This window comes from Filicampus tigris, chromosome 22 (assembly GCF_054856515.1).
Source record: "Filicampus tigris isolate MCC_2025a chromosome 22, RoL_Ftig_1.0, whole genome shotgun sequence".
NCBI classification, from domain to species: Eukaryota; Metazoa; Chordata; class Actinopteri; order Syngnathiformes; family Syngnathidae; genus Filicampus; species Filicampus tigris.
The window spans coordinates 4,677,368-4,702,097 of record NC_141238.1 but is presented as its reverse complement, the minus strand read 5'-3'; the positions used below and the strand labels follow the sequence as shown (position 1 = coordinate 4,702,097).

At 43.6% G+C, this 24,730-nt stretch overlaps 3 protein-coding genes and 1 long non-coding RNA gene across 6 annotated transcripts; 3 read left to right on the top strand and 1 right to left on the bottom strand.

Moving 5' to 3' along the window:
- cpsf6 (cleavage and polyadenylation specific factor 6) lies at positions 1-8,078 on the top strand. 2 transcript variants are annotated; one of them, XM_086022387.1, is made up of 11 exons: positions 1-145; positions 1,107-1,316; positions 1,428-1,531; positions 1,628-1,773; positions 1,864-2,043; positions 2,163-2,246; positions 2,482-2,965; positions 3,040-3,155; positions 3,264-3,414; positions 3,511-3,709; positions 7,444-8,078. In XM_086022387.1, the coding sequence occupies exons 1-10, from the start codon at positions 86-88 to the stop codon at positions 3,695-3,697; spliced, it is 1,722 nt and encodes a 573-aa protein (XP_085878513.1). In that variant the 5' UTR covers positions 1-85; the 3' UTR covers positions 3,698-3,709; positions 7,444-8,078. The 2 variants fall into 2 exon arrangements, with proteins under 2 accessions (XP_085878513.1, XP_085878512.1); XM_086022386.1 differs by having other exon boundaries at positions 1,628-1,782.
- A 1,635-nt stretch (positions 8,079-9,713) lies between these two features.
- On the top strand, positions 9,714-12,370 carry yeats4 (YEATS domain containing 4). Its single transcript, XM_086022388.1, has 7 exons — positions 9,714-10,285; positions 10,368-10,487; positions 10,568-10,634; positions 10,723-10,817; positions 10,894-10,983; positions 11,214-11,301; positions 11,433-12,370. The coding sequence occupies exons 1-7, from the start codon at positions 10,235-10,237 to the stop codon at positions 11,600-11,602; spliced, it is 681 nt and encodes a 226-aa protein (XP_085878514.1). The 5' UTR covers positions 9,714-10,234; the 3' UTR covers positions 11,603-12,370.
- Positions 12,371-13,596: 1,226 nt separating this feature from the next.
- On the bottom strand, positions 13,597-20,943 carry dcp1b (decapping mRNA 1B). Of its 2 annotated transcripts, XM_086022623.1 has the most exons (11): positions 20,564-20,943; positions 20,138-20,178; positions 19,834-19,961; positions 16,205-16,271; positions 15,948-16,083; positions 15,563-15,661; positions 14,996-15,470; positions 14,500-14,684; positions 14,353-14,424; positions 14,218-14,277; positions 13,597-14,146 (listed from the first exon to the last, which is right to left on the bottom strand). In XM_086022623.1, the coding sequence occupies exons 1-11, from the start codon at positions 20,720-20,722 to the stop codon at positions 14,090-14,092; spliced, it is 1,479 nt and encodes a 492-aa protein (XP_085878749.1). In that variant the 5' UTR covers positions 20,723-20,943; the 3' UTR covers positions 13,597-14,089. The 2 variants fall into 2 exon arrangements, with proteins under 2 accessions (XP_085878749.1, XP_085878748.1); XM_086022622.1 differs by having other exon boundaries at positions 14,218-14,424.
- LOC147126593 (uncharacterized) lies at positions 14,423-17,738 on the top strand. Its single transcript, XR_015084784.1, has 3 exons — positions 14,423-14,441; positions 15,939-16,109; positions 17,164-17,738. It is a non-coding gene; the product is annotated as an uncharacterized LOC147126593 (long non-coding RNA).
- Positions 20,944-24,730: the final 3,787 nt, after the last annotated feature.

Here is a 24,730-nt window from a genome sequence, read left to right as displayed (position 1 = left end):
TGCAATTCCTATAATGGCCAAAGAGGGCGCTGTTTTCCCATCCTTCTTGTTCTGTTGAGCGAAGCAAGCAAGGCGCCAGAGGAAAATGGCGGACGGTGTGGATCACATCGATATTTACGCCGACGTAGAGGAAGAATTCAGCCAGGTATTTAATCGCAATTTACATCCTTTGCCTCATCAAAACGTGTTCATGAGCATTTATTTCCCGTCCACCTTGCCGTTTGTGACCGAGAAGTGTCTCGCTTTATTGCTCAGCCATGTTGCCCTCACGCGCAGGCCGTCATTCGCAGTGCTCTTAACTACAAGTCCGCGGTTTCGCCTTGCGTTAATTTACATTTATGGAATTCTGCTTCGTGTGCGACTTCACGTTTAATGTGCATTTCCGTTTTTTTTTCATCCTGGATACTTTTTCAATAAAGCCATCTAAGTTGTTTCATTGATGTTGTAGTTGCGGCCTCAGCATGGCCGCCAATGGTGGGCTAACAAAGCCAAACAAAATCGCATTTATTAGCCGCTTAGCTTGATGTTGTTTCACTAAAACAGTAACCAAATGCAGCCAAAATTCGTTTTTCCACACGTTATGTGTTGAATAATACACAGGAATCTATGTATTTTACATATGGAAAATGGGTTTTATTTCTAAAAGCCATGTTGGTTTTGAATCGCAAAGTGCTAAGATCTCGACTGAGTTAATGCGGAAATGATGCATTAATATAATTCAAACACGGCTAAAAATACTTTTTTGTGAACATGCAAAGCTCGCTAATGTGTTGTTAGTGTTACTGTTTTCTGTGTCGTAGTAATTATTTATATATGCATAAAATGTGAATACAAGTGACCCCCAAAAAATAAAGTCATGAAGACTGAAACACTGTATGGGCTGTTGCTATGCAAAATGGCCATCCATCCATTTTCGATGCTATTTATCTTCATTAGCGCCTATGGTGAAAGGCGGAGCGCACCCTCGACCGATCATCAACTCATAAACGAAGATACACACTCATGAACAATTTTGTTCAAACTCACACAAGCGCTCAGAGAACGTGCAAATTCCACACGGGGAACCGACTGCCAGCAAGTTTTACCAAACCGTCCTTGCCTTTCAGGAAGCAGACTACCCCGTTCACGAGCAGATCGACCTGTACGACGACGTGATCTCCCCGTCAGCCAATAATGGCGACGCGCCAGAGGACCGCGACTACTTGGACGCGCTGCCCGCGCAGGGGGGCTCCGATGGAGGCAAGGCCGCCCCGCCCAATGTGGTGTACACCTACTCGGGGAAGAGGATCGCCCTGTACATCGGGAACCTCACATGGGTGAGTGAAAAAATTTAACCCATTGAAGCAGAGATTTTGCTTCCATTTTTTGTTTTTGGGTGAATCATTTCAGCCCAAGTTGAAATCACGACTGTGTGTGGTTTTCTACAGTGGACAACAGATGAGGACCTTACAGAAGCAATTCGCTCAATAGGCATCACAGATGTGTTGGAAATTAAGTTCTTTGAAAACAGAGCCAATGGGCAATCCAAAGGGTATATCTTTTGGTGTTAATATTATCAATCGTTACGCTCCGGTGATCTGACTCTGCGCCCACAGTGATGGTGTATACTTTTTGTTGGTCCTGCCAGGTTTGCCCTCGTATGCGTGGGCTCAGAGGGCTCATCTCGGAAGCTAATGGAGCTTTTGTCCAAGAGAGAGTTGCACGGTCAGAATCCCATTGTGGCACCGTGCAACAAGCAGTCTCTCAGCCAATTCGAGATGCAGTCCCGTAAAAGTAAGCACAGTAAGTCCAATTCATCAGCCATCATACACCGAACATGAATGTAACTTTAAAAAAACAACAACTGAATTTTGCCTGGCACAGGTACGCAGTCGGGCCAGATGTCGGGCGAAGGCAAAGCCGGCCCTCCGGGCGGAGGCCGCGCCGGGTTTCCGATGGGCAGTCGAGGGAGTCGAGGCAGGTTTCCTGGACCGCCCGGCGGCCCTGGAGGAGATCGCTTCCCGGGTGGCGTCGGGCCCGGCGGGCCGCCACCGCACTTCCCGGGTTAGTTGGTTATACATAGACTTGGCGCCTCACGATGCCCGGCTGCAAAAAGCGACGAACGAAGTGTGTGTGTGTGGGGGGGAAGTTGAGTAATTGGTCTGCTTTCTCCTCCCCGTTAGGCTCAGGGATGAGACCCGACCTGATTAGGCACCAAGATGGCCACCTGGATATGAATTTCAATCCCGGGAGCTGGCGTGACAGAGGTGACGCGCCTCGCTTTGATTTGACTGATTTCACCATGTAACCTGACCTCAAAGTCAAGCCATGCGTCAAAGCCTGTATTTCTATTTACAAGTACTGACTGTGGGCCGGGCAACTGCCATCATGACAAATTATTTGACTAAAAAAAAAAAAAAAAAAATCTTTTTAGCTAGTAGCTTTACATCCTCCATAAGCAAGCGTCTTTTTTTTTTTGTTCTGCTTTGTGCCCGTATTTAGGTGGGATACAGGGCCCCCCGCGTCCCCCTCCGGGCCCCCCCGGCCCGCCAGGACCACCCCCTGGCCAGGGCCTCCCCCCTCCCCTCGGTCCTCCCAATCGTGGGGACAGACCACCTCCCCCAGTTCTCTTCCCAGGTCAGTTTGGTCAGCCACCTTTAGGACCCCTCCCCCCTGGCCCGCCGCCCCCTGGCTACGGTCCACCTCCGGGACCGCCGCCGCCGCAGCAAGGCCCCCCGCCGCCAGGACCGTTCCCGCCGCGTCCGCCCGGCCCGATCGGGCCCCCCTTGGCTCTGGCTCCGCCTCCTCACTTGGGAGGTCCTCCGCCCGGCGGGCCGCCGCCTGCTCCCCATGTCAATCCCGCCTTCTTCCCCCCGCCTGGCAGCAACAACATGCCCCCCAATGACAGCAGGGGGCCCCCTGGACCAAATGATCCATATGGACGCCCACCTCCCTATGAGAGAGGAGACTACGGTCCTGGAGGCCGGTGAGTAAAGAAATATCTTCGCCCCTTGTATTGTGATTCAACTTTTTTTTTTTTAATGTGTGTGAACTCCAAAGCGACATGGAGTCATCCCGGGCCCCCCTGAGCGAGGCCGAGTTCGAGGAGATCATGAACAGAAACCGCGCCATCTCCTCCAGCGCCATTTCCAGAGCGGTGTCCGATGCCAGCGCAGGTAGCGAGCACGATTCCCGCGCAGGGAGCGGGCGTGGCTTTTGACCGCGAGCCTGACGCCTCCTCCTCCTCCTCCTCCTCCTCCTCCTCCTCCTCCTCTCGCCTTCAGCGGACTACGGCAGCGCCATCGAGACGTTGGTCACCGCCATCAGTCTGATCAAGCAGTCCAAAGTATCGGCGGATGACCGCTGCAAGGTCCTCATAAGCTCGCTTCAGGACTGCCTCCACGGAATCGAGTCCAAAAGTTACGGCTCCACCAGGTCCAGATGGCGCTTCTGTGCGATTTAAGCGCTGCAACCTGAGCGCGACTTTCTTCCGAATCTCATTTTTTGCGCCTGGCGATTTGCCCCATGCAGGCGCGAGCGTTCCAGAGAGCGCGACCACAGCCGCTCGAGGGAAAAAAGCAGGCGCCACAAGTCTCGCAGCCGCGAGCGCCACGAGGACTACTACCGCGAGCGCAGCCGCGAGCGGGACCGCCACCGCGAGCGGGACCGCGACCGAGACCGCGAGAGGGAGAGGGAGAGGGAGTATCGACATCGCTAATGGACAAGTGAGGTGGGTGCAACCGCAATTGTATCCAAAAAAAAAAAAAAAAAGTCACATTTAATTACTTCATTAAATGCATTTTAAACTCGATAACCGGGACAAGAAAGGAAGCGTTGACTTCAATAGGTAAGTGCAAGATAAGTGTCCTTTTCCATTTTTTTGCTCGGGAATTGTCACCTAGGTGCCATGATGTAATTAAGCACAAATATTATTGTCCGATTTTTAACTGTGCTTTTGCGTTAACAAATAATAATAATAAAAATGAAAGTATCTTATATCTATGCATTTTTAAAAAATTTTTTATTTGTTTTATTTATTTATTTTTTGGTCAACGGGCATTTCAGGCTGCTTTATCACCAGATCCATTTCGATTCTTTTGAGGAGTGTCAAAGCTAACAGTATCGATTTTTAGAGCAGCAGATCATACCGGTAGACCAAATAAGTTTCTCCAAGAGTCATATCCAAAGTTGTGAAGTTGGAAGCATATGACAGCTGTGTACGGTAATGCTCGATTGAGTCCCACAGTTATGAGCTACAAATGTGGTTGTATTGTGGAAAGAAGCGACCTGCTTCATTTTTCTTGACGATATATGTTTGTTCTCTTGATTTGTCCTCATTTGCATATGTGCTTTGATGTATTTGTATACATTCATTGCATCCCAGCTGTATTAAGTCACTGGGCATATATGACAGCATTTCTTTATTTTTTTAAATTTTTATTTATTTTTTTTTAATTCCCTGTAGCGAGAGGCCCTTCTATTAAATCGACAAGGTTGCGAATCTGTCAAATGGGAGTCGAGTTAAGGGAATGCTCTGAGGTGGTTTTCTGTGTTGGTATTGTTTGAATCACTCTGCTAATGTAATCCAAAGCGGTGAGCCATAAGAAAAAAAATCCACCTGCCGGTACATTATTGATCGTACTGGTTTTTGTCATTAAGCCCATGATTGGCTCACACTGTCCAATTTCTGTCCTCCTATTAAGTACTGTCTTGTTCTGTAATTTTTGAAATATACATATCTATTTTTTTTTTTTGTGTAAATATTTGCCCAATAATATTTGTAATAACGTATGTGTATTCATGGAATTTTTTTTGTCAATGGAGGTGCCTAACCGGAACCGGTTCAATGTCAAAAATTAATGCAGTTACGACATCTCTCCGCTTTCATGTGCTATGAACAACAGCGCTCGGTGTGACGTCAGCGTCATCTCAATTCTGCCCGATTTTTTTCCTGGAAAGTATGACTTTGTGTCCACTGAGAACCTCTTGCGTAATAACTCACTCTCAGACATTTTCAATTCAGAAAGGAAGTCTGCAAACTTTGGGATCTTTGCATTGAGTCCGGGAATCAGAAGTCGCGCTCATTGATCCAGCGCCGTCTGTGAAATGAGAGATCTTCAGTGGACACAAGGTCCTGCACATAGTTTTGATGATGTATGTTGGGTAAATAGTGCATTTATATCGACGTTCTTTCCGTACATCTACAGAGAAAACGGTCCGAAAATGGTAATTGTTTGTTGATGCCCAAATCTTTGTTCATAGGGTTGCCATATTTGCTCATGTCCACTTTTTATGCTGTTCTGCAATGTAGCGCCTGTGACGCAATCGCCGATAGTGTACCCTTTGACATTGACGCTTGCAATTGTATTTTTATTTTTTTATTTTTTTGTTTTTTAATCAGCTAAGCAAGGTCTGGGTGCTTTGTGATAGAACACAATTGACATTTCTGAGCCAGTTGCGTCACAGGGGCTACGTGATGTGAGAAGCGCACAAAGTTGACGTTTGATGGCGCCGCGTCACAGGTCAGGTCGATCCGATGCCGATTCGGTCCAGCCTTGTGTGCAACCAATTCAGTGGCGCCCGTGTAAATGTGTGTCATTGTCGAGTTTTGAGCCATGTCAAACAAAGTGGGGACCGTGTGTGTGTTTTTGTCGTTTCTGCTGAAAACAAACAAACAAAAAAATCATTTAAAGGATGAGCTTAACATTGGCACTTACATAAAAGGTTTTTCATGTAAAAATGACATCAGTACCAAAATGCTCCCCCCCAAAAGACTCTGAAGTGATTTAAGGGCTTTTTTTGTGATTAGATTTACCCCCGCCCCTTTTTGGAGCCGGGCTTGTTATTTTTTCGGTCTCGGGAGGGAGGCGAGCAAGCGTGGTAATATTGCTCGCTTTGTCAGTTCTGTCGTCTAAATCGGCGACCGGTGGCCACCGAAATGCAAATAAATGCACATTCCTACTCTTGTCCACTTCAACCTGCGAAAGTAGAAAAGGGTTCCGCACAATAGTTTGGATTTATATTTCGGACATTTAGTGTCAACTCTCGGGAGGCAGCGGCCAAGCATGGGTCTTTATTTCCCAAATTTTCCACTGTGTTCATTCAGATAAGACGGTAAATTGACAAATTTTATTAGTCAAAAATTGCTTTGGTTAACTAAAATATTTGTGGTGCAATCATTTTTTTGGGGGGGGAGAGGGCAAGAAGTGACCTTTTTTTTTTTTTTTTTTTTTTTTTTAAGTTATTACTTTAAAATGGAGGCAACGCTTGTTGCTTTCAGTTGCAGCCATGCTACTCTCCGTGCTGGTTGTTGGAAATGCGCAACGGTAATTGTTGCAGCGTGCGTGTGTGTGAGTGACATGTTTTAAAATGGCGGTCCACTTGGTCCAAAGGTCTCCCTTCACAAGGATGATACTGATCCAAAAACTGGCCAATTGGAAGACCAGATGCATAAATGTGATTGTAATTAGCGTCGATGCAGTCGGCTAATCATGTCAATCTACAATAGCAATAATAAACAGAGAGTTAAAATCTCTGAAAATGGAGCTTATCATCTTTGTCAATGGGCAATTTTGGTGTACTCAATTGTGCAAGTGGTTCTCTATAAACCTCGGCAGAAGAATGTACAGTACGTATTTCCTATGACAACCATGAGTTCCTGACTTGAAACAGGCTTGAGTCATGTTTGCGTGATTGATTTACAGTGGCTGGTGAAAGTATTCGGCCTACTTGAACTTTTTGACCCTGTGCCAAATTTTGGGCTTGAAACAAATAAAATTTGGATTTATGTATTTTTTTGGGGTGGGGGGTGATAGTTAAAAATGTGTATTTTTTTAAATCATAGGAATTTCGCTCCACTTTGCGATTTTGTTCAACTTGGTATTGATTCTTCACAAAGAAAAATCCTTTTTTTTTTTTTTTTTAAACATTGTTTGAAGGCAGAAATGTTGGCAGACGCTCAAAAAGTTCAAGAGAGCCGAATTCTTTGCAAGCCACCTCATGTCCATGTCGAGGGCTGCGCACAACACAATCCACTGGGCGTACATTTTTTTGTGTGTATATATATTATATTATAATACATACATATATATTAGCTTGAAAAATGCGATTAATCGCGATCAATTATGGAACATTCTGCGATTAATTAAAAAAAAAAAAAAAAATGTAATCGCTTGACAGCACTAGAATATGTATATGTATGTGTGTGTGTATGCACACACACACAATCTTCCTCTCCACTTATTGCCCATCCGTCGGATTTTGTGCCCAGCTCCGGTGTTGGCCTCGTGTGTGTGTGTGTGTGTGTGTGTGTGTGTGTGTGTGTGTGGGGGGGGGTGTCTATGTAAGAAAAAAAAAGTTTATTACAAATGTTTGTGGCATTGAAGCTGTATGGTGAAGGGAGAGAATGTTGACTGTTGCGCTACCTCGAGACCAAACTCCACCCTCCATTTTGACACCTTTCAGCTCACTAACACCAATGGATGGATGGACAAAAGGAGGACGGACTTCAGCCCCCCACCACCACCACCACCACCTCCTGCATGAGTGGACACACAGCGCCTCCTCGTCGCCCCCCCACCATCCTTCCATCTCCTCTGCCCATCCTTCCTACTGTCTGTTCATCTAGTGTGCAGAGTGGATGGAGGAGCCCCACTCCCCTCCCCATCTCGTGTGTAAGGCTATTCAAACATCTACTCATGGTAATTGGAAAAAAATTCCACTCACCTCTTTTATTTTTATGGCGTTTTATTTGATGCAATTGTTTCTCTCTCTCTCTCTCTCTCTCTCTATCTCTATCTCTCTCTCTCTCTCGTCTCTCTCCCTCTCTCGCCCGACAATGAGATGGCCCACCTTTTTCCTTTTTAATTGAAGAGTCGAGCGTCACGCCTTTTGGTTTGTTTCCCCGCGCGCTGTACTGTGTACACTCAGTTTAGAGAGGCGTTTTTTTATATAGGATACATTTTTGACCCCACTCCCCTTCTCCCTCCTCGCCCTCGCCCCTCGTTCATTCTCATTTCTTCTCATGCTTAGAATGTTTGTACATGTCTGCTTTTGATTAAAACTAGATGGTGTTGTAATAAAACATGTTTACTGAGGTACACACTGTTGGAAGTGGCTCATTTATATTAAATGTACTGTAGTGTTTATCATATAAACGATGTTGTAGAAAGTAGTTAATAATGGATGCCTTTATTTACAAGGTAAGATTGAATGTACCAATTTTTTTTTTTTTTTTTTTTGTAATGGCAAATATGTAAAGTTGCATCGACATGGTCATTTCAAGCAGAATCCAAATAATGCATCGTTTTGTTGTTTTTTGGTGTTTGGTGTGTACTTACCCGGAACGGGCACCACCAGGTCCATTGCAAATCCTGTTTTTATTTCTTTTTCATAGCTTTTCATAAAATAATGCACATTGCCTCCAGCTGCTATTGAGTCCACTCCAGTTCTATGTATTGTACATATTATGCCATAGACTGCGGCTTTTAGGCTTGAAATCCAAATGTTGGCTGTAAAATAAGCAACAAATGTCAGGACTTTTTCTAAATGTAACTAAGCAGTGTTCAAGACTGCCAGTTAACCCTTCCCCCTTCTGTTTGTCCACTTGATCTCCCTGTATTGTTAAAAGTGTGACTCCTTTTGTTGTCATTTTTCCATGTGCCTTTTTGTTGGGTTTGTCCAATTCATTTTTGTTGTTTTGATTCCAACATGCATGGTTTTTTTATTAGCACAAATACCCCCGCCCCCCCCTAACGTCATCCTCAAATATTTCCCAATTCTGCACAGAATGTCATCCCAAGACGTTGTATTCAGGGGACCGCTACTGTAGCTTCTTTTAATTGTAACCAAACATTTCAAGTACTTGGATACTCTTCGTCTGTACTGTATTGTCTTGGCAGTGTTTCATGTTCACATGCTGATCATGTGTAGTAACTGTAAAGACGAGCGCAAAAATTGATTACTTTTGCTTACAGTCGGGTCCTGTTCCACCTATGCACATCCTCATTTGTGTTCCAAAGTTCTGCAGTGTATGTTGATAATTGTATAGAGGTGTGTGTATACATGGTCTGATAGCTTGGTGTGACTCACCCCCCCCTCCCCCTCCCACACAGTGCACAAGGTAAGTGTTTTGCAGGTTTACACAAGAAGATTGCGAAGAGAAGGAGACAGGTGCTAATGTCATTTTTTTGTTGTTAATGATCATGCTTGAATTGGAAAGTGGACAGTTGAATGTAACATTTGCAAAGCAATAATATCAAATGTATTTTTATTTAATCATGGGAAGGTAGAACTGTAAGGCAATATTTGATCAAATCAAATTCAACGACACAGCTCCTGTATTTAGGCGGGAGACATTTTTAAGCTTTATTCCAATGATTGACGTGTGACGCTGCTTTTGTGGTAAGATCCAGCCTAATAAGCAATAAACCTTATAAATTAATTTGGATTGTGTTTTGTTTTTGTAAAACATTACTGCTTTTGTAAAGTTCTGAAATGTTTAACTGCTTTTCAAAAGGATTTACTTACATTTTTGTCAGTCGTTAAGCACTCATTTTAATAAGTTGAACAATGATCGTGTGTAAATTGAAATTTCAAAACGTACAGTAAGTATAGTGATATATATATATGTATATATATATTTTTTTTTTTATGAGTGCAATACTTCTGCAGTTGTTTACATTGTTTCCTCACGGGCAGCCATGAAAACGGGTTGCATTTTTGTTTCGTCCGTAAGTAGAGGTCTTAAAAACTACTACGAGTAGACTTAAATATTAACATTTATTAATTTGTTTTTAATTTGGCATGTTACGCATTTGTAAGTATTTTTTTTGTGGGGGGCGGGGTTACATATGAGTACGGAACATTCGGTACTTAGGCTTCTTGTTGATCACGGACATCTAAACAGGTTGCACTTCTATTCGTGAAGTCGGATATATTCCTAATGTAATGATTATACTGCTGGGTCGCGTGTATTGTTATTTCAAATGAACATATAAGGTTATTTATGGGCTCTTTTTCTAACAAAATTATATAAAAATAAGGCGATACTGGTGACTTTCAAAGGCGGAACTTTTGTCCGTGCCTCCTAGCGGACGCCGGGCATATCATCAGCTTGCACTTCCGGTAGCAACTTGCAAGTTGGACAATAACTGAAAAAATGGCTAGCGTAATCAATCCCCACCTCTTTCGTCGAACAAAAGCAACATTTTAAATTCCTTTCAGGGTGTCAACTTCACGTCACTCCCTCTGTAATATGTTTAAAAAGATGACAGAATTCGGTCCAGATTCCGGTGGGCGGGTTAAGGTAAACAAAGAAGCATCTCGTCCTTTTTCATTCATTCCGAGCGGACTTCTGTTTGTGTATTGTGTGTGTTGCTTGTGTGCAGGGAGTGACTATTGTGAAGCCTATCGTGTTCGGGAACGTCGCCCGCTACTTTGGGAAGAAGCGAGAGGAAGATGGGCATACTCATCAGTGGTCAGTCTATGTCAAACCATACAGAAATGAGGCAAGTTAACATTCCAGTACTCACTGCACGGATATTTTTCATTTTATGTTAAGAGAAGCATTTTATGACGGTTTCAATAGGATATGTCAGCCTATGTGAAGAAGATCCAATTCAAGCTGCATGAGAGCTATGGTAACCCACTACGAGGTTCGTTGACGTGTTTAAAATGGTCATTTGGGTCATGTAAGTTTGACTTAATTTGAGACAAATGACATTTTTTTTGTCTTCCCATCAGTGGTGACCAAGCCTCCCTACGAGATCACGGAGACGGGTTGGGGTGAGTTTGAGATTACCATCAAGATCGTCTTCATCGACCCCAATGAGAGATCTGTGAGAGCCAACTCAAACATGCGCAGAAATATTACAGATGTGCACTGCGAGAATCTTCAAATATTTTCTTCTCTAGGTGACTCTTTACCATCTGTTGAAGCTATTCCAGTCTGACTCCAGCGCCATGCCGAAGAAAACGGTAGTGTCGGAATTCTACGATGAAATGGTGAGTCTTAGAGAAAAAACAAAGTAATTTGACGCCCACCCTAAAAGGTTTGTGATTGCCTTCAGATGCCACAAGAGAGCAGAAAAGTGCTTTTAGTATTACCCTTCTATTAGAGAAGGCTATAGCCTAACTAAATGAAACCATACTGACTTTTTAAATTTTTAAAAAATTCAGTAAATAATGGCTCATGGGAAAAAAAAAAGTGAATGCCAAAGCACTTTATTTGCCAGATCTTCCAGGATCCGACGGCCATGATGCAGCAGCTCCTGACCACATCGAGGCAACTCACACTGGGCGCTTACAAGCACGAGACAGAGTGTATGTATGCCAATACATTTTTTTTTTGTTTTTGCGTGAAATGTGCTATATAAACAAAGTTGTATTGTATAATATTTTGTTAATTATTGATATTAATAAGAATTATGTGTGTGTGTCCTGGGCCCGCTCAGTCGGCGAGCTCGAGCAGAGGACCAAGGAAAAAATGGAGGCGGCCAAGAAGAGAACCAGTCAGGAGATCACAGAGCTGAAAGACAAGTTGAAGGCCAGCAGGGAGAACATCAACCACCTCAAGATGGAGATAAGGAAACTGGAAGAAGACGGAGACCACAAGGAGCACTGACTGATCGTCACACCTGACAAAAACTGAATTTTAGTGATGGGTCATCATGCCGTCATTATTTCAGGCGGGCCCACATGGGACCAGTCTGTCTGTTGGTGACAGCCATTCGGCATCAAGAAAGTACTTACTACGTCACACGCAGGTGCAGCCAAATAAAGTTAAAAAGAAAATAAAACATGCACACACACAAACACGCAGCATGGTGATTGATGAAATGAAAACTATGGGACAATGTCAGTAAGGTCTGTGGGACCGAAAGTTGTCTTTTTACAGTCCAGACATTCAATCCCAGGAATTTATTTATATTTTTTTCAAGGTCTGAAAATGTCTGTCAGTGAATGAGTTAAATGGGGAAAAAAAAGAGAATTTGAGTGTATCATATACATGAAATTAACATACTGAAAACATGACATATATTTATAAATAGATAACAGTTTTAGAAATGTTTGTACTTTTCAAATCCCTTTTGTTCTGAGTTAAATTGGAAATGAAGGAGAGCTTTTGATTGCCATGCTTGCATATGATTTTTTGTAGGTTTTTTTTTTTTTTTTACTTCATAGCTTGTGCTGTGTCTGTTGTATGACATAGTACTGTTAAGTACGTTCTCTCCGCTGATTGGCTGTTACCAATGACTCAGACAATTTGAGCTGCCCTGCAATAATGACGGAGTGATGACTGACGTGCCCCCCACTGCTTATTTTTATCCAAGCATATTTTTTGTAGTGTTCCCCCCCGCCCGTTTTCATTATTAAATTTTTCATAAATGTGTTTGAGCCTTGTCTCACTTTTTTTTCCTTTCTCATGGGAAGTTAATAGAAATATACAGAAAAAGAAATATATATATATATATATATATATATATCTTAAATACTAATGAGGTATATAAAGATAGTAAAATAATGCATCGCAACTTTTTGCTAACATTTGACGCTAAAATCATATCAATATTGTGGATAGTACTGTATTAAGAAAAGTAACAAAGTTCCTGCAGTCCTTGAACGTAGCATGGCAAACGGAAGTTCTCTTACGTTCATACTTCCGGTGAGCATACCTGGGAAACTGCCAACTTCAAAAAGTCGTATGTCCAAATAATTTGTAAAACATCGTTGTTGTAAAGCAAAGTTCAGCTTTGTGTGTCCCAAATCATGCCAACTGGTCACGCCTTTGCCAAGAATGACTCAATGAAGGTGAGTTTTCTCATTTTTTCTCGCCTTCACAGTGTTTGTTCATTATTTAAAATGGTTATTTAAACGTTTGTTCATTAGTTAAAATGGTTATTTAAATGTGTATTAATTTTACGAATTAGCTTCATCAGTATCGAGCGAGCGTAAATTTGAAATGATCTCGTAGCCAAAATAAAAAAAATCCACACATTTCTTTGTGGTCTACACACCAGATCTTAATTAGGCCGTGCACGGCGCGTCATCGCTGACGTCAGTTCTATTCAGTGGCCGTGTTATCTGTTACAGGTACATAAGTATGTGTGACAAAATGACAAACATGTTGCAAATATTAAATAAGTGGCCGGCCCCACTCATTGCTAAAGTAATTATTTGAAACAAATTATTGTTTTAGTATTAAGTCATTTAATTTTAAATCACACTTGGAAGAATGGGTCATGTTTGGCTCATGTGTGTGTAAACTTCATTTAGTTATATAAAAAGAGTTACTGTTCGTAAAGTATGGAAAGAAAGGTATTAATAATAATCTGTTGTAATTAAAAATAAGGTAATTAAATATTTGGAATGATCAATCATAAAAACATTTGATTTCAAACGATAGACTAAAGAAAAACCCAGCCAGCATGAAATAACATTGGAAACAAAAGCGGGTCATTTTTGACCCATGTTGTGCATAAAAGGGTTAATGTTGCATGCTGGTTAACTACAAGTGTAAAAATGTTTTTTTTTTGTCTTTTAAATCTTTATTCATTGTTAACAATGTAAATGTGTGCATCTTGCATTGCTGTCATGTTATTGCTCATTTCCGTGCCATTTGTCGAAATTTGAATTTAATATAGCGTGACATTCTATTCAAATGCAGTTCATAGGAAACTTTGCTCTCTGCGACGTATTGTAGCTTTGTTGACATGTACTTTAGAAAGGAAACAATCAGGAAAAAACAAAAAAAAATTCAAATATAAAAAAATAAACCGTTGGATTGGCATATCACCACTAAGCGCACGTAGGTTGAATAGTAAAATATTCCTATTGAAGTTTCAGGTTTTTTTTCTATGTGCCAACTGTACAATTTCAGTGTAATATTCAAAACAGTAAAATGCTACATCAAATCAACTTTAAGCATCATTCCTTCTTCATAGAGGGTCAACTTTTAACTTCATATTTCACCCCCGTCCTATACGTGTGCTTTATTCCAAAAAAGAGCCATTGTTGTTCGAATTGATCATGACTGCGTTTGTGATGCCGGTTCAGGTTTTTGCGCAGCCTCCGGATAAACTTCCAAAATGTGTCCTTGCCCCTGCGCTGGTTAGCAAAAATGCCTGACGTAAGCCTCGTAGATGGTATCCAGGAAGGAGCTGTCCGTCTGTAAAAACATCAAACGCTGTCACACATTTTAACAAGTGCGTGATATATTTATATATTTTTTTGTCATACCTGGATCAGGTGCAGTAACGCTGCCTGGAGCTGGCTTCTGGACAGAACTCTGCTTTCTTTCTGAGGCGTGTAATCGGAGGAGTAAGGGTCTTGCATGGCGGCGGCCGGCGACGACGACGACACGTCCGATTTCACCTGAGAGAAGACGCTGGGGGAGAGGAGCAACGTCGGCGCCACGGTGGCAGGGATCCTCTGCGGGGAAGGCGCCTGAACACAACACGCAGGTATCAGTTTAAAGCTACGTACGCAATTTGAATCTCGCTAAATGTATCCACCGCCAACCTGAAACTGCGGCGCCGCCTTGGGGGCCGGCGCGGCCACGCTGGAGGCCCCCTGGAAGCGGGGGGCCAGCGCGGGGCCGAGGCGCGGCGCTTCTGGCGGGGCCTGGCTCTGCTCCTGCTGGACCAGTCGCAGCTTGTGGACCAGCTCGTGAGGGGAAAGCGCGCCCGGGATGTGCGGCGGTAAACCTGAGGAGGTCACAACAATTGCGGGGATTAAACTCAAATGCCTGCACAAAATGTGTAGGTTGGAAACAACTTTCATTTTTTTTTTTTTTTAAATAGACCCATCAACACATTTTCTGCAAATCGTGCAGTCTTTAAACAGCCAGCAGGGGGAGCTCTCATTTCTAAAATGAAATCTGTTCTCCATGGTTACCTTTCTGCACCCCACAAAAAAAAAAAAATGTTGAGATCCCAGAGGCAGAAAAATGTATAAAGTTTGGTAGAAAGAATGAAAAAAAAAAAAAAGAACAACAGAAAGGCAAGACTGGCCCCACCTGTATGCGGCTGCTTGGAGTGTCCGAAAAAGGGTTGCTGGTGCGAACACGGCGCCGCGCAACAAGGGGCAGCAGCATTTTGGAAGAGTCTCTTGATTGGATCGAGTTGGTGGTGATGCTGCATCTGATGATGGTAAATGCGCTGGTGCTGATCCAGCGGAATGCCGTTGTCACACAGCCGGTTCTCCGGGGATTCGGACAGCGTCTGGAGAACGCCGCCGGGTGCCCCCCTCTGCCCCTGCATGAACTTCAGGATGGCCGGGCAGTGCTGATGATGACTCGCGGCGTCTTCCGCCGGGGTGACTGCCTTGGGCGCCGAGGTGTCGTAAGTGAGGGTGCGGGCGACGGGAGGGCGAGAGGTTTTTCTTGCTAAGGGCGCGGCGGATGGAGAGGCGGAGTCAAGTTTGGGCGCGATCTGCCGAGAGCCAAACAACGTAGCCAGAGAGAGCGTCTTGGATTCGCTGGCGTCGTTGTCCTGCAGACGAGAAAGGAAGAAGACGAGCGGAATCAGGGAGGAGGCGCAGACGGCAAAGTGGCGGCGGCGGCGGCGGTGGGCGGGCGCTGTACCGGAGTGGTGGGCTTGACGGGGATGGGTTTGATGAGGTTGGGCTTCCCGAAAAGGACGCCGCTGCCGCCAATCTCTTTTGGCTCGCAAGTCGACTTCTCCTATCACGCCACATAAACCATTACATCCGCGTGGCATTTTGACTCCCATTTTGCACTGTTAACGATTGGTGAAAATACAATAATGGGGGGATAATTGTAAATAAATAATTGTATCTTAGTCGTTTCGAAAAATGTTCAACAGTGACAGCCCTACTGTTGTGGAAGTGGTATTTTTAAATTCCTTTACAACACTAACGCCTATACTGCTCCCAACCACTAGGAGGCCCTATTTGCTTCTGCGTCTGATTGCCATGACGCCGAGTCACTTTTTCTGCAGGTGTGTTACCTTGTCGTACTGGCTGTGAGCTTTGGTCAGCATCTGGATGATGTCCACCACCTGGCCGTCATCCTGCATGCCGCCTGCATCGCCACCAGGGGGCAGCCAACCACCTTGCACCACCGCCTGCTCCTGCTGGGTCAGACTACACACACGTGCACTTCTTTCAGGGTAAACAGACAATGTAATCGTCTTCTGTAATTGGGTTACGCTCGAGAGACTAGCCGAGAGTTTGTGTCGGTGCCAAGAATGACGCGAGCTCTTACGTTTTCATCCTCTGGGCGATGCGCCGGCAGTCGGCCTTGTCGTAGAACCAAATGCCATGGATGACCACTGGGGAGAGGGAGAGGCCCGCTTTTCAATCAGCGCCATAAATAGCACCAAAAGGTCCACCAAAATCAAGTTAGGCCGCGTAATATCGGAAAGTGGCCGTTTGATGGCGAGCCGAAGGTCAGCAGACGGCGGAATGAGATTGCCGGCGTGCCGCGCGGCCTCGCAATCCAATGAACGCGCGATCCCGCCGATGGCTCATTTCCCAGGCGGGCCATTAAATGAGCGGATCATGCCGAGCAACAAAAAAAAAAAAAAAAACGGTGCACAGTTGGGGTTGAACAAATAAACATTGTTTATATTTGACTATAACGTGATGAGTCGACTAGTTGATTCATCAATGATGTCATTAACATTATTTCAGCCAGCCCTTTGTAACTCGGCCGATTTAAAAGATGATAGCAAAAAGTGGGTGATTATTCGACTTGTCACTGCAGAGATGTAAAAGTCGACTCGTTGATTAATTGACGCGTCGGCTTGTCACTGCAGAGTTGTAAAGTCGATGAATTGACGAATGGTTATTTTTCATCCAGTTCTCTGTAAACTAACCCGTTGAAGACGCATTGACAAAAACACGCGATCAGCGATGACTCAACATCAGCTTTAAACGTCGATGTGGAGTAGTAACGACGACTGAGTGATGACGTCGTTGATATTTTTCGGCCAACCCCCCCCCCGTGAATTGGACAACTGGAATCCAGAAACTTGATGAGTGATTTGTCAACTTCAGCTTGAAAGATCAATGTGGCGTCGTCAAGTCAACTCTGCCACTAGTCAATTCATCAGTTCAACCCCTCAGTCGACGCAATAATCATAAAACCGCTGCTGATTTTTACATTTGTAAACTTTTGCCACAACGCCGCAGCCCCTCCACGCAACGCTCGTGTTTACACAGGAGACAAAGTTGGCCACAGAGGTCGCCCCCGTTGAGCCTGGGAAAGAGTCAGCCCAGCACCAAATAAGTCACTGCGGTGGGAGACTGCCTGGCCGAGTCACAAGCAAGCACTTCACGGTCTCGCTTGGGGATGAACAGCGACGAGCTGGAAACGAGTGAAAAGATGTCCGTTGATCAGAGGAGAACGATGGTAGAGAGGGAGCGTGTGAACGAGTGAGGGTGTTCTCCGAGCGAAGCCGCCCGGATGGAAGCGACCGCATGACTCCGATCGATTTCGAATTTTACGAGCAGTTTCGAGGAGCCGGCGTCGTAGTCGGTCGGACACATCCACGCGACTATCCCGGGAAGGAATGGAAGAGCACCCCCCCACCGCCCCCCGCCGCGCCCCCTCCGCATTTCGACTTGCAAGAGTCCAGGTTGATTGCTACTAGGACCTGCTGAGAGGCGCTTGTAGCCATGCTGAGAGGATTTTTCACAAGGAAACCCAAACATGAAAGACTGCAGGAGGAGCCCGAGGTGCGATTTAAAGGCCAGCTGGTGTCGGAGACGAACCTGGGGTATACGTACGTGCGACCCGGAGGTGAGAATTTCTCAATGAAATCTTTCGTGCCGATACTCTAGTCTGAACTTGTACTCATATTTGGGGTTTTTTTGTATTTTATACATTATATATATTTTAATTAGGGATGCCAAAATTAAAGCATTAACTATGGAGATTCATTTAAATTTGATCACGCAGCAAAAAAAAAAAAAAAAAAAATTAACTCAGTTAACTCAGTTTTATTTACTTCCTGTAGCAGCTGACCTCTGCTCACTGCAGCCAAACTTAGAGAGTCACTGTCGCAAAGACGGACTTTTACGTAGTTTTACTTGAAAAAGTTGCTTGGCAGCTCATTGGAGAAATCCAAAATAATTTGCACACTTTGCACAGCCAAATTCAAATACCATATTAGTTGGACGTCTTTGGTGTAGCGTTCAACTGTTGTATTTTACAGGGAAAGAATCGTATTCAAGGATCAAAGAAAGCTATTACAATAGTCTTGGAATGGAAATATACTTTAATTTTTTTCCCCCCACGTTAATTCCAAGACATCGGTTCCAAGCTTCGTGAAAAATGGCAGTTGAAAAATGTGATTAATCGCGATCAATTATGGAAAAACGTGCGATTAATTAGTTAAAATGTAATCGCTTGACAGCACTAATTTTAATCGGCCAGTTAATCGGTTCTCTGAATTTTGCCAAATATCAGAATCGTATGAAAAAAAGCCATACGGGCCTTGCTATATTCACAGGTTTCAATTGTTATTTCATAATTAGGATCTTTTATACTGTATTATCCAATTGATTTAAAAAAAAAATAAATAAAAAAATCATTTACTCAAGCACTCAAGTTATTAAATCCCAATTAAGAAACTTGTACTGCATCCGTACGGTACATGGAGGCCCAGTTGATGTCGGACCCTAGGTAGGAAAATGTTAACGTGTGAAAAAAAAAAAATGACAGGTTGTTACTATAAAGTGACGTGAAGCCAGATCGTCCAGTCAATCAAATCTACTTTCAGTACCGTCTGAACAAGTGGAATCTGCGCATCCCAATTGGAATCAAAACTCAAAGCCCACACGTGACCAATGGTGCACACAAGTCAGTAATTAACAAGCTTCCTGTCAAATGGCCGGTTGTCAGGCGGGATAATGACTAGCTGGATGTACACTTCCCATCTCAGAGTCTGTATCTCTGCTGTCTATTTTTAGCCCGGGCTGCCACTTAGCGCCAACCGCCATTCCCGGACGTTACGGCATTGCCGAGCGCGACGTGTTTGCTTAATGATAAGATTCCGCGGCCTGGTCGGCGCGCAGTTTGCCGGCGCAAAAATAAACACGGACGTGATAAGTAATGCGCTCCTGTAATGCGTTTTACGGCGGGGTGGGGGGGGGGCTCTCCATCACGCTGACAAATGTCGCGTTGCGACAAATGCTCGTTTTCAGCACGTTTCCTCCTGACGTTCTGCACCTGCAAACCATTTCGCACTAGTACAGATTAAATTTGTGACTCACATATTTTTTTTTTTTATCAGCTTTCAGTGACGCGAGGCGTTTCAAGAAAGGCTGAACAATTTTGAAAAGTAATCCAATTGCAATTTTTTAACCCTTCAACATTGCAATTGAATTTATGTGAAAATATTTACGTGGGCTTCTCATAACGTCACTTTTCTTACGGTCCTAAATGTTTACCGTATCACAAGAAAATTACGGTAAATGTTTTGGTCTTTTGCACTCTATTACGCCGCGATTTGATTTGGATTTATTGTTCATCCCTAGTTTAAAGTGTGGCCATGAGGGAATATTTTCCTCTCAGTGAATGAGTGGGACAGGAAGGAAGGGTGCGCACGTGTTTGCGTTATCAGCTCCTGCTGCGATGCATCTAATCTCCGCCGACCGCCACGCGAGTGCTGACAGGCTCTCGTCTCGCCGCCGAACTCCGTGACGCTGCTCTCGCTGATAAAGGCCGACTCCTTAAATGGAGGCGGAGTTCAGCCGTAGCTGTCTGTTTCGAACTATTTGAGCGGCATCCATCTTGACGCAACGTCAGAATGTCGGTCATGTTTACTTCGCCTCCCTTCGAGGAGAACACGCCGTCGCTGTTTGTTGTGCGTTTTGTGTCACTCTTACGCCGTGCGTTGCGGTAAAGCAGGAAGGGGTCCTGGAGTTGGAAGTCCAGATCTTTGGTGATGGGCTCGGTCAGGTTCTCCATGCTGAGTCTGTTCATGATGGTGAAGCCGTGTGTGGGCGAGGCCAGCCTAAAAAAAGAAATCAGTTCGAACATTTTTCAGTTTTCCACAAACACAATTTAGTAGTCAGAATGGCAATAGACAATGTATAAACATTTAAATACAGAGATGTTGCGCAAAAAGGGTGTCGATTGCCTTACAAGGACAAATGAAGAAATGGATTTGTGTTTGTAGGTGCAGCTTACCTTGTGTAGATGAACAGAGTGCCTTCCACTTCAGTCTTTTCCTGAAAAACAAAAACAAAAACACAAACTTACATTGATTGTGTATTATGGTTTGTTAACGAAATATTAATCAGAATGCTGTGTTACGACTAGTGGGCATGCTGGGAATAAAAAAAAAAATCTTATATTAAGTGCTCTAGTGAAGGGGAACCAATGGCTACTAGTTTGAAAATTAAAGTATAATGTCTCATCACTTGTGAGAAGTGAAGAGAAAGTGTGGGCTACTCATGCAGTCCTTGGTGAGACCTGATCCAAGCATTAGACATGCATAAGTGGCTACGTTCGAATATGACATACGGAGAATTTGCGTGCAAGTTCCAAAGTGCGTTTGCTCACGCCAGCATGCTAAGCATCCGTTAGCATCGTCCGTTGCAGCTTGCAGCTTACCCACTCATTGGCTCTGTTGTTGTACGTGTACAGAGCCACCTGGCTGGCCACGTCCACGATGTTCCTAATGTAAGGGTCGTGCCTCTGCAAAGCGGCCAGGCTGATGTCTAGTCCTTTGGAGCTCAGACCCCCGCCGCTGTCGGCGCAAGTCGCTGTCATTGTTCCCTACGGAGACTTTAGCTCGCTAGTTAGCATCGGCGGCTAAAAGAGTGCAAAGGAAAAAAGGGGGAAATCGAAGCAGAAGCAAAAGATGGATTGAAAACCGACGCAATGCGAGGAGTTATTTAGCCGGGTGACTAAAGACTAAATGAATAAAAAATAATAATAATCGGAGTGTTTTGCAGCTGCGACTACCACGAGCCGCTTTCATGTCAACAACGAAATTGTAAACAAGAAGGAGTGAGTAATCGAGTCGCAGCACTCACGAGTGCAGAGGCTGAGCAATCAAGCCCGAAAAATCGATCGAAAAGCTCTTTTTAAAAATCGGATGAAATGTTTTTTTAATGCTCAGAATTGCCCATAAATTGCTCGGAATTGTGGCAGGAAAATACAACAAACAAATATAGTATTTATGACTACATTAATGTGCAGTAAGGTCATATTGTGTGGAGGCGATGTAAAAAAAAAAAAAAGGTCACTATACTGTATTATGATATTGTTAAAAAAAAGAAGCTCTAGATATTGAAAAAAAAAAAGCACAATATTGTGTTTTACATAACAGCAGTGGCAAAGAGATTACGATGCAAAGTATCATTGTCTATGTAGTTCACCATGCTGAAGTGGGCACAAAGTAATGTTTTTGATGATATGCTGATTTTTATATCCTAACATGACCACGACTATACCGTGGCAATTTTAATATCGCAATTATTGTTACATCCCTAGTGGTAATATAGTCTATTTATGGAACATGAATATTTGTGCAAAGTGGGAAGTAGCCTATAAATATTTTGTATATAATTATGGCCGCTGATATAATGATACATATAATACACTCAATATGTACATATTACACGTTGAAAGTGGTATTTAGATATTGTGTACAAATTCAGAGGGATAACTCACATGGACAGTGAAATACTGGTAGTGTATAATACATATGGTGATGTATAATATTGATTATAAAATGTGTTCTTTTATTTTTACTGATATATGTATATGTACCTGTATAAGATTGATTATAGTGAATGGGATACGTGCTTGCATTTCCCACGAAATGCACTAGGGGGCAATATGGGACGCATGTCGCCCAGCTTTCCTGCTGTGTCGTGCGTGTGAAGGAATTAGTCCAGCATGGGTGCAGCTGTCTGGCTGATTTTGTTTGACTTGAAGCTGACTGATGTCCTCGTGGGTATTATACTATTCAAAGAGTTATTTATATATTTTACATGCGTTATGTGCTTCAGGCCCTTTTTTTTTTTAACGTACTCGAGCCTATAGATGCACATGTAGGGTCAAAAAAAAAGTGACCTGTATGCTTAAGCATGTTGTTGAACTCTTGTTGAATGTGCCGCGCAATTAGCTTGGAAAGAATTGCTGTACATTGCACAAGAGGCCTATTTGTCAACTCAGGCATGTCCATACACTTACCGTTGCGTGTGTGCGTGTGTGCGTTTCAAGGTATACATGTCTATTTGTCAGCGCGTGCATGTTTTCCAATGATGAGTCTAATGAGGCATTCATCAGCCAGTCAATACACTGTGATTGGATCCAAGTAACGATGGCAATGCGAGCACGGTGAAATAAGTCAGACTCCAGGGCGTGCAATGTGTTCTTTGCACTAAAAGCACTGACATGACACTTTGGACACAGACACACTGTATCACATTAATAGGTGACGTCTCCTGGAAGCGCTTGATCGATGGCGACTATTATGGAATCCATTTATTCTATTTAGAGAGAAGTGAGAGTCGGCCGGAGGACGTGCGTTTAATACAAAGCACGTGCCGGCGAGCAGGCGGACGCAATTTCCAAACGGCACGGCCGCGGTCGCGGAGGTAATGGGCCAACGTGATTAAAAGATACACGACCTGCCCGGAAAGCTTGCCTAATGGAGATGCCTTCGTTTTCTGAGGCCTTCACCTTTGACTGAGCAGCACATTGTTGGCTCGCCCCTGCATGGGATTGTGGCATTTCACTGTTTGTCCGCACCGTTCTTCCCAGAGAGCGGACCATCTTTACCAAAAGGGGGCCGGCATGTACAAATATAGAACAGCGATTCCATGAGTAGGCCGCATTACAGAGAAGGCTTGTGCGTGTGTGTGTGTGTGTGTTCCAGTCCCCCGGGTGCGAGTGTCTGTTCCCACGACTTGCCCTCCGTTCGTGGTTCCTTCCTCCTCTTGGTCCTTGCTAACATAAAGTGGATAAAAAGTCTACACGCCCCTGGTCAGTTGCCAGGTTTTGGGGATATCTATTAAAAAAAAAAAAAAAGATGAATCATTTCAAAAGTTTTTCCACCATTAATGCGACCAATAATCTTTGCAACTCAATTGAATTTGTTTTCATCTTTTCAAAAGGGGAAAGAGAATTAAATGTGGCGTGGTTGCAAAAGTGTGGACACCCTCATACTGCAAGTGGGAAGTGGCTGTGTTCAGAATTATCAGCACGCTTGCCACCATTTATGGTGCCTCTTATTAACTCTAAATAAAGTTCAGATGTTCTACTTTTCCTGGCTTTTTTTGGGGGGGGCTCCCAAACGTCAATGGAAAATGTTATTTGTAATTCCAAAAGGTAAAGGTATGTTTGGCCCAAACACAACCCAGCTCATAACCAAAATAACACTGTACTTACCTTAAAAAAAAAAAAAGAAAAGAAAAAAGCCCACTAGAACAACTGATTTTTTTTTTTTTTTAATTTGGAGTTAATCAGAGGCACTTTAAATAGTGACAAGTGTGTTCTGACTTGCATTTAAAATTAGTTTGAATGCGATTGGCTGATTATGAACACAACCACAACCCAGTTATGAGGGTGTGCGCACTTATGCAACCACATCATTTCAGTTATTTTTACTTGCCTTCTCGAAAAGAAATCAATAGATCATGTTATTAGTCTGAAAAAAATTGACATGGCTTAACTTGGTCTCATTTTTTTTTTTTTTAACATAACAAAAACCTGACATTTGAACAGGGGTGTGTAGACTTTTCATATCCACCATAGGCAGAGTCCACTTTGTCTTACTGTGACTTTTCTGGAAATGACTTTGTTCAAGTGTGTGATTGGCTAAAATGACCTCCTGATACAGCGCCACCTGTTGTTGTTGTTGTTGTCGTTGTTGTATGCACTTGGCAGACTTTAAGAGTGGTTGAAAGTGACTCATTTTGAATTCAAAGCACGGTATATGTATATTTTTATATAGGTATTGATTAGTCGTCGAAAATCGCTATCTTATTACAGCGTGGTGGGAGCGTGTTGTGTACTATGACACAGAGCTAAATGAATACATGGCGAGCGTAGTGCTGAGGTACTTCTGGAGCAAAGCATCGCCCGCAGCGAGATTGACACCATGCCGCTTATGTACCGCAAAGTAAAATTCCGTGTCAAAGGCAATAATAATAATATAATGGGGTGGCCGGCACTATAATTACAATTTGAACTTGGCAACGTTGCCCAGCACATCTTAATGCACTATACTGAGCTCTCTTGCCTTCCCCTCCATGCTTGCCTTGCCTCTCGCAGGTGCTTGAAAGCCTTGGGGGTGGGAAAAAAAAATGCACACAGATTAGATTTGAGTGGATTTGACACAACCGCGATATTATTCAGTTAAGAGCTGATGACTTCATTTCATTAATATATTAGCTCAAATATGGAGCCGTGTCAGCAGAAAATTACTTTGGGCGCCTTGTGGGGAGGCAGGACGCGTTTGTTCCTGGCCACTGAGAAAGATGACGAAATACTGGATGGTCCTGAGGGTACCAAAAAAAAAAAAAAAAAAAAAAAGCTCGTAATTAAATTGTCAGCGTGACAGTCAGGCTTTTGTCCACTCTGCATGGGGGCCAGTCGTTAGAATCGGGATTCATGGTCGTGGTGGGTGGATCAATCCAAATATCGATAGTATTGACATTGTTAGTGTTGATATTGATCAATATCAGTCTCATGAGGTCTGTACTTGAGTTGATTTAAAATGAAAACATTTACTGGAATTTGTGTGTGTGTGGGTGTGTGTATGCA